At 45.8% G+C, this 13,432-nt stretch overlaps 1 protein-coding gene across 1 annotated transcript; it reads left to right on the top strand.

The window, feature by feature from the left end:
• Window positions 1–684: 684 nt before the first annotated feature.
• Window positions 685–4,482, top strand: Magel2 (MAGE family member L2). The gene is made up of 2 exons (XM_038313406.1): window positions 685–2,364; window positions 2,401–4,482. Exons 1-2 carry the CDS (start codon window positions 685–687, stop codon window positions 4,480–4,482), a joined length of 3,762 nt encoding a protein of 1,253 aa, XP_038169334.1.
• The last annotated feature ends 8,950 nt before the right edge of the window (window positions 4,483–13,432 follow it).

Below are 13,432 nucleotides of genomic sequence, written 5' to 3'. Positions count from 1 at the left end.
TAGTGGTCTGTCCCCACTTCATAATGCAACACGGTCATTTTTCTGAAGTATAAATCTGGCGTTGTTATTTGCCTATGTAAACTTATGTTTAAAGAGGCTATTCTAGCTGAATTTGGGAAACTATAGAGTAGGAGACTCAATTCTGTGTCAGTTAGGACTTTGGTTGACGCCCCTCTGCACAATCCACTTGTGGTGGTCGGGGGCGGGGAAGGGGCGGGATCGAGCCCCCCTCCCTCCTCCTTCTTACTGCGGAGAGCTGCAGAGCCAGTAGGCAGTCTCACTGCGAGCTGAGCTGTGAGCTGCTAACTGCGAGCTGCGCTGCGGAGTAAACCAGTCGCTTGGCAGAGAGCTGCGGATGAAGCCAGACAGCTCTCCGAGAGCTGCGGATGAAGCCAGACAGCTCTCTGAGAGCTGCGGTGCCAGCCAGGCAGCTCTCTCTGAGAGCTGTGGAGAGATCCAGGCAGCACTTGCTGAGGGCTGCCGGCTGGCACCGGCAGCCCTCGCTAAGTGCTGCAGAGAGAACACGCAGTATTCTCCGAGAGCGGTGGGGCGAGCCAGTCGGTGCTCGCTCCCTTTTCAGCTTTCAAGCTGGAGGGGGATCCTGGACAGCCACGTCGGCATGCTCAGCACTGGAAGAAGAAGCGCAACGGTCGGAGACGAGCCGCCGGCAGTCAAGGAAGGGACATGTCACAGCTAAGTACGAATCCGGGCGATTCCAGCCCACCGGACTCCCCTTTGCCTCCGGTCCAGGTCCATAGCCGCCCTACGGTTCTGATGCGGGCCCCGCCTGCTTCGTCCCGGGCTCCTCCGGTCCCTTGGGATCCACCTCCAGTGGACTTGCAGGCTCCCCTGGCTTCTTGGCAGGCTCCTCAGCATGCCTGGGAGGCTCCAGAGGGCCAGCTGCCTGCCCCAATGGCTCAGCTGGCCCAGCCTCCTTCACTAGGGGCCCCAATGGTCCAGGCTCCCCCGCTGGGAGGGCCGATGGCCCAGCATCCAACTCCTGGAGTCTTGATGCTGCATCCTTCTGTCCCGGGGGGCACTTTGGCTCATCCTACAACCCCAGGAACCCAAATGACACACCCTCAGCCTCCTCTTGGGACCCCGATGGCGCACCCTCTTCCTGGGACCCCAATGGCCCACCCTCCTCCTCCTCCTGTGACCCCAATGGCCCACCCTCCACATCCTGGGACATCTCTGGCCCATCATCTTGCATCTGGGAACCCGATGGTCCATCCTCTCTCACCTGGGGCCCCAATGGTTCATTCTCCCCAACCTGGAACTTCAATACCGCACGCTGCAATTCCGGGGACCCAGCCACCAACTCCAGGAGTCCTGATGGCCCAGCAGCTGACACCGGGAGTCCTGATGGTCCAGCCGCCTGCTGCAGGAGCTCCGATGGTCCAGCCTCCTCCACAGGCTGCCTTGATGACCCAGCCTCAGTCGTCGATAACTCAGATGGCCAAGCCTCCATGTCCTGGTGTCGTGATGATCCATTCTCCAGGTGCCAGAGCTCCAAACATTCAGACTCCAGTGTCAGGAGCACTGGCTGCTCAGCCAGTATTGCCCACAGGGCAAACTCTGGCTTCGTGGGCCCCACAGGGTCAGCCTTGGATCCTGCAAATCCAGTCTCAAGTCATTAGAACTCCTCAACAGGTTCCCCCTATTCCATCAACGCCACAGGTGCAGCTTGCCCCAGCCCCAGGCTGGCAAGGCACCACACCCAACTGGCAGATGACGCCCCAGGGTTGGCAGGGGACACCCTTGACCTGGCAGTCTACGCAGGTCACTTGGCAGACCCCCACCCTAGCTTGGCAGACCCCTCCTGTGCGCCAAGGGCCCTCAACCATTCGTTCTGTTCCCACACCCATTCAACCTGGACCACCTCCAGCACTCCGCCAGATGTCATCTGCAATGCGTCAGGCCCCACAACTGCTCCGCCAGGCCACTTCACCTATCAGAGAAGCTTTGCATGGCATAGCAAGCCAGGCTCACCTGTGGCAAGTCCTGCCACCCCCACCTCCACTGCGTCAGGCTCCACAGGCTCGTCTCCTGGTTAACAGGTTAACAGGGACACCACAGGTGTCTACAGCACCTCAAGTTACTCAGATACTGGTGCCACAGACAGGCCCACAGGTGTCCCATCCAGTGCTGTCAGCACCACTGTCTCTCCCAATTCCTGTGCCCCAGGCTGCCTCCCAGTCTGCTTCCCGAGCTGTGCATTGCCCATCCATCGTCTGGCAGGCCACCAGAGGCCAGCGCCAGGTGCCAGAGGAGCTCGAGGTTCTCCAGGAGCTCCAGATGCCAGAGGAGCTCGAGGTGCCACAGGAGGTCCAGGTGCCAGAGGAGCTCGAGGTGCCAGAGGAGGTCCAGGTGGCAGAGGAGCTCCAGGTGTCAGAGGAGGTTCCGGTGCCACAGGAGGTCCCGGTGACACGTGAGGTCCAGGTGCCACAGGAGGTCGAGGCGCCACAGGAGCTCCCTGCGACACAGGAGCTCCAGGTGCCACAGGAGGTCGCGGTGCCACAGCAGCTCCAGGTGCCACGGGAGCTCCCAGTACCACAGGAGCTCCCCGTGTCATTGGAGTTCCCAGAGGTACAGCAGCAGGCCCAGGCAATGGGCTGGCAGGCACCCAGAGTATCCACTCACTTCTGGCAGCCTGTGTCTGCCCGGGAGGCCCAGGAGCAGGCCACTCAGCTCACCCATGTGGAGCAGCAGCGGCCCTTTCAGGGAGGTCAATCCTCCCGCAGGGGCCTGCAAAGTCGGCGAGCTGCCCACCAGGCCCAGTCTGCAAGGATGCAGGCAGAACTGCCCTCAGTCCAACGGCAGCCTTCTTGGCAAGGGCCAGCCCCCACCAGGCAGGCACAGCCTGGAGCCTCCAGAGCACCGACAAATTTTCCCAGGGGCTCCAATAGATCTCTCATGACTCCGTCAGGAGAACCTGGCCCCTCTTCTCTAGAACCTCGGGGCCCTCCCAGAGATCGTAGGGGCTCTTCAAGGGGCAGAAGGGGCCCTCCCAAAGATCGTATGATCATTGGTGCCACCTTCTGTGGTCCAAGGTCAGCATCAGCTTCCAGGGCATACCTGCCAACTGCCTGGAGAAATGTGCCTGCCACATCAGAGACCTTAACTGCCACCTCAAGGGTTCTCCCTTCTACCTCGCATTTTCAGCCTGCCTCTTCTAATGGCTTCAGAGGTCCATCTGCCACCTCAGAGAGCCCAAAGTCACTGCCATTTGCTCTGCAGGACCCTTATGCCTGCGTAGAGGCCCTGCCTGCAGTTCCCTGGGTCCCATATGCTGATGTGAACGCTTCATCAGCATGTAAGACAGTGCCCACCATCCTGATGGTGACAGCAGCTGCCCCCGAGGCAAGTGCCACCATCACAGAGGCCTCCAAGTCTGCAGAGCCACCACGGCGCTCCGGTAAAGCCACCAGGAAGAAGAAGCATCTGGAACCCAAAGAAGAAGACGGTGGCCAAAGGATGGCCTCACGTGACTGGCGGGGCCCCCGACCCTGTGAGAATCCCAGGCAGAATGACTGGGAGATGCAAAGAGCTATGCAGCTCTTGGGGGAACAGGAACCCCTCTACACTTCCCAGGGTCTGAATGGCTGGGGACGCCCCAATAACTCTAGAATTCCAAGGGGCTACGATGGTCCCAGCACTTCACAGGACCAGCGGTTCTATGGTGCCTCAGGGGGGTCTCAGCCATGGATGGTCTCTGAGGTACCAAGTGTCTCTCGAGGATCCAGTGCTGTTCAGGAGGACCCTAATGGGGAGAGTCAGGCATTATCTCCCTTAGACGAGAGAGCAGATGCTTTGGTGCAGTTTCTCTTGGTCAAGGACCAAGCCAGGGTGCCCGTCCAGCTCTCAGAGATGGTAAATGCTGTCATCAGGGAATATAAAGATGACAGCTTAGACATCATCAGTCGTGCCAATGCTAAACTAGAGAGTTCCTTTGGGTATCAACTGAAGGAAATTGACACCAAAACCCACTCTTACATCATCGTCAAGACGGAGTACCCCCAGAGCAATATGCTGACATCTCACTTAGACAGGCCAAAGTTCAACCTCTTGATGGTGGTCCTGAGCCTCATCTTTATGAAAGGCTACTGTATCAGGGAGAATCTGCTCTTTAGTTTTCTGTTCCAGTTAGGACTGGATGTCCACGCGACAAGTGGTCTCTTCACAAGTACGAAGCAGCTCATCACCAGCGTGTTTGTGAGGCACAGGTACCTAGAGTACAGGCAAATCCCGTTCACTGAGCCTGCAGAATACGAGCTTCTCTGGGGTCCCCGGGCGTTCCTCGAGGCGAATCAGATGCACATCTTCAGGTTTTTGGCCGCACTCTATGAAAACCAGGCCCAGATCTGGACAGGCCAGTACCTTCAGTCATTGGCAGAGTTAGAATACACGGACACAAATGAGGAGCCCAATGACAGCGATGATGATTCCCATGGCCCCACCAGCAGTGCCCACCCTCATTAATAGGTGTTGCCAAGATGAACTTATTCCTATGGGTACCAGGCCAAAGGCAAAGGACAATGGGTACCAGGCCAAAGGCAACGGACAATGGGTACCAGGCCAAAGGCAACGGACAATGGGTACCAGGCCAAAGGCAACGGACAACGGGGGAGCGGGAGAAAAGGGGAGGGGGGAAGGGGAGGGGGGCGGGGGACGGGGATAAAGGGGGTACATTGTGATTTCTGGTGTTTTTGCTGTTTTTGCTATTGTTCTGTCTGTAATTTTCAATTTTCAGCCCGCTTTTGTATTTGCCAAAGCTTTGTACACTTTTGTAAAATGCTGATTTAAAGTGGCTACTGTACTATTTTGTATTTTGGCATCTGTATTTTTAAATGAGATTGGTGTTTCCCTGCTTTGTGTTCTAAATGTTGTGTTCTGGTGCCAGAGTTGTGCTACCCTTGTTAAGTGATTAGACAGTCTATCCTTCTTATTCTGTTTATGTAAAATCATAGTAGAATGTTCTTTGGTCGTTAATCAGTAAAATACTGTCTGGAGAAAAGTAAAGGTCTATCTACATAAATATACGTTTAGCATAACATGAAGTGTTTGTCTTTATTCTAATTTTGAAGTAGGATGGTGGGACCCAAACTTTAACACACTCCGTGCACACACACAAACAACAAGAATACTATCAGTGACGGTAAAACCCATGGGTGCTGACAGCTTCCCAGAAGAGTACTCCATTCAATTTAAAGTGATATACTGATTGTGGTGGGTGGTGAAACCTGTTGTGATTTCCTTAAACTAAACGTAAAACTTTATAAATAGGACGTGCTAAATTAAGAGGGGCTTGTATGCCCCTTTGATTTAATTTTCACAATAAAATTTCAAATGAGACATCATGTCTAATTTCTAGGTGGGGCTATAAGATAAAAATAGGCTATTAAATTGCATATATAGTGGCCTAGTGGTAAAAGTATAATTCTAAGCAGAAAAATCTCAGGAGTATTTGGAAAACGGATATACTCTACCTAAGAACCATAAAAATCTAGGTTTATGAGCCAAGAAAAAAAAAATGTGATCCTTGTCAGTCATGTGGTCCATTGAAGATGTCTAATATCTCAAATGTGGAAAGCAACAGTTGCCATTTCTCCCCTAAAGTAGTAGAATCCCGCCGTGAGAGAAGAAAATTAGGGTTTAAGGAGTTTAAGATTTTGCAGATTACAGGTGGTTATTACAAGGCGGGGGCCGGCAACTGCAGGACAGACACCTCGTTGAAAGGTTGAGTTCTTTGAAAAATTCCTAAAAGGAAAGGGTTAATCCTCGTGCTCAGTGAGGAAAAGATTATAAGGTCTACAGCCAGCCTTTAGTTACAGGACCCCAAGGAGAGAAATCTGGCAGAGGGCTGAACAGGAGCGGGGCGGGGAGGGGGGAGGTAAACTCATGTCCTTGTGAATGTAGTACACGTGAAAACAGTGCCCAAAGGTCACAGTTTTTCCACAGAGACAGAGAGCGGCTGCTTGCCACCTCTTGCCTGTATAAATCAAGAAATTCAACCCCATTTCTTCCCATCCTTCCAGAAAAAGCGGTGGAAGCCGCAACGATAGAACATCTCTGCCACCTACTGGCCTGTGAGCAGTTGCACGTCCGCTTCTGAGGCCATCGTATCTCCCGGGAGGCGTAACTTCAACTCCCGCACAAATTGCTTCATAACCTTCCCATAATTTTACTTCTGTCTGTGCCCATTTCTCTTTTTCTTTTTCCATAAAAGTCAAACAGCTCTCCATATGCAACCCAAGTTTCATTCAAGGATTATTACCTTCTGTCCTGTTGTTCTGCCGCTTAGGACAAGTGGCGAAGTCATCGCGCTGTTGCAGAGCAACCTTTGTTGGGTAATTGGATCCAACTCCACCTTTGACCTTCCTGAATGCATTGTGACGACGGTTTACTAAAATTTGGAGAGTAAGAGAACCCTGACCATCCAGTAGCTCTATCTTTATTACTTGGCAATATTAAAATTAGGCAGTGTTTTGGCTAGGAAGAGGTGTACCATGATAATAAACTGGCATAAGGATGTAATGAAACTTGAGATTTTTATGGTCAGGTTTTCTAGATTTTTGTTTGTTTGTGTGTGGGTACTAGATAACATTTCCCACACATTAAAAATTGGAAGCTAGCTAGCATCATCTGACTTTGAACCTTACACCTCATGCACAGCTGGCTCCTCGATGGACTACAGCAGAAAAGTTCCTCACCACATATCTGAGATAAACGTTAACGGCTGGGAGCCCGTGTTAGATGGTATCATGTATAGGAGAAGAAACAAAAGACTTTTTTCATTATATATGTAAAACTAAATTATTCGAATATGCCAGTGAAGAGTTTAACACCAAACACTGTGAAAGTAGTAAGCAGAAACCAGAGTCAGGATATGTGAAAACAAAGAGCACAAAGTGGGAAGAAATTCACAGTACGAATGTAGGTACATATTTTACAAAGCTTCTAGCTATGCAATGGAGGACAACAGAACCCTTCTGAGCAAATAAGTGGGAAACATTTCCACAAAACATCCAAACAATGACTGCCGAGCTCTTGCATCTCCCTCTAATTCAAAGAATGGAGTATCAGATCAGCATTAGTGTCTATTGATTAAACTGACATAGGATGAAATTAGAGTCACATAGAAAAACAGATTGGAATGAGGTTATGAAGGAAATTACTACAGTTTACCTTAAATTGTGATTGACTGCATCATTAAGAAATTCCAATATTCAGATGGTTTATTTTTAAAAAATAATCAAAAGGGGATATGTTGAATATTTGGAGTAAAAGTGAAGACCTCCTCACAAGGGGAGCTGATGGTGAATGGCAAGGACATCTAGTACTTTTTGACCCTCAAAAAGCAACAGGCAAGATGGTTTAGTAAGATGTTGCTGAAAGACCATAGATGTCTGAAGAAAACAATTTGCACTTTTACCCGTGCCCCAAGACATCCAATTTAGAAGACTAAAAACCAGGTTTACAGGTTGAAGAGTTAATGCTTAATTTTTTCAAAACCAGATCCTAGAATTCAATAACTATGCAACGGCTGCAGTAGAAAACACTTTGTATTAAGTGGTGACTGTTAATAAAGAGGCATCACCAAAATAAATTATTTTTTCTCTTGTAATATGTTAGTTAAGTAAACTCTAGTTCAAGTGAAGTTTTCTGAGCTTGAAAATGAAATGAAAGATATGTTCAGGATATTAAGTTAGAAGAAGGCAGTGTCAGAATATTTATCTAAAATATGATGTCTTTTGCAGTAATTTTATTCTAAATCATTATACCTTAGAGCAATATGAAAAGGGACCAGATATTTGTCAAGATTATACGTCAACTGGCTGTCTTAGCAAATGTGGATTAAAAAATAACACTGTGATGGAAGAAACTTTTGCTTTCTAGCTGGAAAGCTGGAGTCTCCATGTCCTCAGAAATAGCAACTCCATTGCTCATGTTGCTCATGTCCTTAATTTGCCATCTGAGTTGGAGGAACAAAGCCTTGTTGCCTTCTCACTGACTGTTATAATCCCCAGAGGGATACAGGATCACGCCTCGATTCTGTTCTATATTCTGTCGTCCATGCTAAAATTCTGGAAATATTCTTCATCATAGAAAGGCTTTGGCTTCCATTTAACAGCAGTGTTGCCATTTTGGATTGGCAGGCCCTTTTCTTACTCGCCACTTCGGAAGTCCTTTCTCTGTTATCTCTAACTTCATTACTGCCATCTTTCAGATCTTAACATAACAGGCTACACTCTCTAACCTACCATCAAACTCCATAAGGTTTAATCTGCCTTGAAGCATGAGATGGTTCACAGTGTTCCTGATTAAGAGTAAGCGCCCCTCAACTAACTTTGTTTATGCCCTGCCTTACAGCGGAGCATAGCACGGAGAACCTATATATGAGACAGGGACGCCATCTGCTGGACAAAGACTTTCAAAGAATTACTCAGATTCTGAATTTAAAACAGAATTTGTTTAAAACTTTTTCATGTAGTATGTTTGGATCCCACTTCCCCAAGATACTTCCTATCTCCCTACACATTCAATGAATGTATTCTCCTGCCCCATCCCTTCCTCTCGTCCCTGCCCTTCTCATGAAAACAAAGTGAAAAATCAAGATAAACAAATGAAAACAGAGAGTAAGGTTTTAGGTCAAGAACAAACAAAAGGAGAATTCCCTGTCCAGTTTAGACCAGATCTTTCTTGTTCTCCCTTATCCCCAGCACAGAAATGTAAAGAGATGAACTTGTAGCCGAAGTAATAGTAGTACAAGGTCTGACTGGCTTCTCCAGAAAGAATTTTCTGGTAAGAAGGCCACTGTGGATAGACCCACCTTTGTGACACTTTTTTTCCTGCCTTTTCCTGAATGCAAGCCATTTATTTTTGTGCGTGTGTCTCATGAATTAAGCAGTGCTTCCTTGCATCTTATGAGATTTGGAAACGGTGCTTCATGCCTCGTTTGAAACATCTTTCATTATCAGCCTCCTTATGTTCTTTTTATTGGCATTCAGGAAAGTACCCTGGTTATATCAAAGAAATACTGTTTTCTGTATAGAAGCCTTTGTCTCTATAAGAAGGCAACTTACTGTCTATGTTATTCTTTACTGAAAATCACTCTTAGAAGAGATATCGGAAATATACCCAACCTATACATACCCAACCCTTCAGCATTTCCTCTACCCAGAAAGCTTACTGGAGTGCGCTGTATAATGGCTCAGAATCTTCCCCTAAATACAAATGTATTCGCAACTGCACAATATATGCTGGTCTTTCTAGTGTATATGAGGAAATCATTCAAACATTGAGTTTTAAAGTTGAAAATGGTGCATTTTCATTCAGCACAATGCCTTTGACTTTCGCTCGGGTATTCCTATGTATAAACAGACTTTTAATTTTAACACTGGCAACATGTTTGCTTACAAAGGACATTTCTGCAGTTTTCTCTTTTGAGTACCTTGCTACACGATCACTACGAACATTCATATGAACCAGGAACATGGGTGTTTCTATAAATATAAATATTCATGTATCTGTTGAAATGGGTGTAATTCTTATATCATAAGACAAGCATACACCTATCATCATCATTATCTTTATAATCATTATTTTTATTGTTACCTTTCAAAAACAGACTTCTGAAATATTTCCTGGAGTAGCTATAAAGCCAGCCTTTCCACATCTCAACTAATAACTGTCAAATGTGTATTTATTTTTAGGTTTGCTTCTAGGTGAACAGCAACATTTCATTGTGATCACTTGCCTTCTCCAATGGCTGGCATTACTGAACACATTTCTCCACATTCACTTGTAATTTGGTCAGTGGTCCCTCAGTATCTTCAAGGAACTGGTTCCAGAACCCACTAAAACCAAAAGCATATATGCTTAAATTTCTCATATAAAATGGCATAATATTTATACATTCGACTCAGCCTCCAACATGCTCTAAGTCATCTCTTGATGGCTTATCACTTACAATCAAAAAGCATAATTTATAAATAATTGTCTTACAGTAGTTTTTAGGTAATGAATTGTTATGAGTCAGCACAGACACCATTTCCTGGTACATTTCATTTGCAGTTTGTTGGTTTCACAGATGATGCCTGTGTGATTATGCCACTGCTCAATACTCTTACCTAGTTTCACTCAATGAATGTTACTACCCAGGTTCACTGTGTGTGTGTGTGTGTGTGTGTGTGTATGTCAGAGAGAGAGAGAGAGAGAGAGAGAGAGAGAGAGAGAGAGAGAGAGAGACGGAGGGAGGGAGAGAGAGAGAGAGAGACGGAAGGAGAGAGGGAGGGAGGGAGGGAGGGAGGGAGGGAGGGAGGGAGGGAGGGAGGGAGGGAGGGAGGGAGGGAAGGAGAGATAGGCAAGTAGTGCAAAAGTATTAAATGTGAATTGAATGTGCTGTGTTACAAAGTGAGGTGCATGAGATGTTTCTGAAGTTGTGGACAGGATTGTAGCTGGAAAAATATAATTGATTAAGATATTGGTGCAATTAAAGAGAAATTATGGAGCTTACATGGGAGCAATGGAAACAATACCTTTAGCAAAAAAGCCCTACCCAACAAAATCTCAATGATCCTAGACTGCAAGTGCATTTGGAAGGTGAGTGTCTAAGCAAAGAGACTTCTGAGCACTCTTTCAGAAATCAGCCATCCAAGGAAGCATTTTCAGTCTTCACAAAGCCATACATGGGCCATTGCAAATGCAGCTCAAGGGGAACAGGCTAAATCTTAACTTGCTGGTATAGTTTGGTATCATCCTCATGATTTTGGATTTACAAGCATAAGAAACTAATGATTTACAAAGTTGTAGAGTCTTGCACAAAATTCTCAAAAGCCACTAAGGCCTGGTAAAATGCTACAGAGTCATGACCCCTTCACAGAGCAACTGAATTGACTATGAGTGGATGGATGGATGGATGGATGGATGGATGGATGGATGGATGGATGGATGGGTGGATGGGTGGGTGGGTGGATGGATGGATGGATAGATGCAATGGATACCAGGATATTGGAAATACCTTAAACTAGAATGATCTGCCAAGGAGAATTACAGTTACAGAAGTGAGGCAGATGAAGAGAAAGATGCACCGCGTGCCATAAGTAACAAAGTGGGAAGGATAGACCTCCCCAATTCTTTCTGAGACAATTTCATAATGAGCACTAGGAGCAGGAGTCAACACTGCAGATTCCATCATGCTGGGTTTTGTTCTGCCTTTGATCTGATATGTATTTGCTCTACTCTCACCATTGACTTTTGGAACAGAAATGCTTAACATTCCATTATATATTAGAAATAGTTTTTTATTATTTTATTTTATTCTATTTTATAGTCGTTGCAGTTAAAAGATTTCTGAGTTTCAGAAAAGATGTTGAACGTGAATGCTTTGCAATAATCTTGTGATTGTTAAGGCTCTAGGGACTCTTTAAGAAGATAACTGGGGTTTCCACTGTGAGATGAGCACAAAGTTATAGGGATCAGTAATGGAATATTATTGTTTAAAACGTGATGTGTTTGGTTGTCATGTTGACAAGGTCTGGATTGTGATTGATACTTTTATTTTTCAACTGATTGGATTATGATATACTTAGACGTTAATGAGCCATATTTTTCAGTGTGTCTGTAGTTCTTTCCAAAATGAATTAACTTTTAGATAAAGGAACCCCCTTGAATGTGAGGTTTAGCACATCATGCTTATGGTCTAAGAGAAAATAAACATATGAAAAAAGGGAGAAAGACATATACATAAGTCACAGATTGCCCTCCCTCTATATCCTGGTCTACCTTGTCTTGATTAAGGGACCTTACGCACATGATGCCATGCATTCCCTGCTGTGAGAGCAAATCCATGAGAAAAGTAAGCCTTTCTTCCCTTCAGCTACTTCATGTTATGTATTTGGTTACAGAGATTAGAAACTATTAATACTACAGAAACACACATACACACACACTCACTCAAAAACACATGTCTCTTCATATGAGAGAGCAAAAGGGCAATATTGATGTAAGTCTAGCTAAACACAATCATCTCCGGTTCCACACATTCCCCTGCTATCCTGGTTAGCTTTGTGTCAACTTGACACAAGTCAGAGTCATCAGACAGAAGGGAGCCTCAACTGAGAAAATGTTTTTATAAGATCAGACTGTAGACAAGTCTGGGGGATATTTTCTGAATTAATGATGGATGTGGTGCGGTTCAGACGCTTTTTGAGTATGGCCACTCCTGGGTGGGTGTACTAGATTCTATAAGAAAGCAAGCTGTCTTTTTTTCCATTTGATACTTTTTGCTTCACACTGATGACAACTTATGCTGGAGAGGTTGTGGGGAAAAGGGAACACTTCTGCATTGCTGGTGGGAATGCAAGCTGGTACAACCCCTTTGGATATCAGGGTGGCGATTTCTCAGAAAGTTAGGAAACAACCTTTCTCAAGACCCAGTAATACCACTGGTGGTTATATATCCAAAGGATGCTCAATTGTGCCACAAGGACATGTGCTCAAATATGTTCATAGCAGCTTTGTTTGTCATAGCCAGAACCTGGAAACAACCTAAATGCCCCTCGACTGAAGAATGGGTAAGGAAAATGTGGTACATTTACACAATGGAGTACTACACAGCAGAAAAAAATAACGACAGCTTGAATTTGCAGGAAAATAGATGGAGCTACAAAACATTATTTTGAGTGAGATAACCCAGACACGGAAAGACAATTATCACATGTACTCACTCATAGGTAGTTTTTAAACATAAAGCAAAGAAAGCCATCATACAAACCACAATCCCAGAGAACTTAGACAACAATGAGGACACTAAGAGAGACTTTCTTAGAGCTAATCTACATGGGAAGTAGAAAGTAGAAACAGACAAGATCTCCTGAGTAAATTGGGAGCATGGGGACCTTGGGGGAGGATTGAAAGGGGAAGGGAAGAGGCAGGGAGGGGAGCAGAGAAAAATGTAGAGCTGAATAAATATCAATAAAAATGTATTTAAAAAGAAAGAAAGAAAGAAAGCAGGCTGAGCAACCTTGTGGAGCAAGCTACCATGGAGCATTCCTGACTCTAGGATCCTGCCCTGATTTGGGTTCCTGTCCTGACTTTCTTCAGTGATGAATGTGTGATGTGGATATTTAAAATAAATAAACCCTTTCCTTCCCAATATGCTGTTTGTCATTGTGTTTTATCACAACAATCATAACACTAACTAGGACTCCTGGAAATGTCATAATTTTATTCTGATTTAAAACTGAATCAAGTTTTGGTTGTGCATATGACCATTTTTTTTATCATTCACCCAACCTTTTCCCACCCATACCTTTCATGCTCTTCACAACAAATCTTTCCTGAACCTTGGCATTTTTGAATGTACCTATTTCCTTTAATATTCCATTCTTCATTCTGTGATATAGCCCAGTTGTTGTGAAACATCATG

Source organism: Arvicola amphibius, chromosome 12 (genome assembly GCF_903992535.2).
Source record: "Arvicola amphibius chromosome 12, mArvAmp1.2, whole genome shotgun sequence".
Classification (NCBI taxonomy): Eukaryota; Metazoa; Chordata; class Mammalia; order Rodentia; family Cricetidae; genus Arvicola; species Arvicola amphibius.
Note: the sequence above shows the minus strand (reverse complement) of the source record. Positions and strands in the feature narration are given on the sequence as shown.

Coding starts and splice junctions, on each gene's coding strand:
- Magel2 (XM_038313406.1), top strand. CDS start 685: ATGTCACAGCTAAGTACGAATCCGGGCGATTCCAGCCCACCGGACTCC. Junction 2,365..2,400: donor AGCTCGAGGTGCCAGAGGAG/GTCCAGGTGGCA, acceptor GTGTCAGAGGAG/GTTCCGGTGCCACAGGAGGT.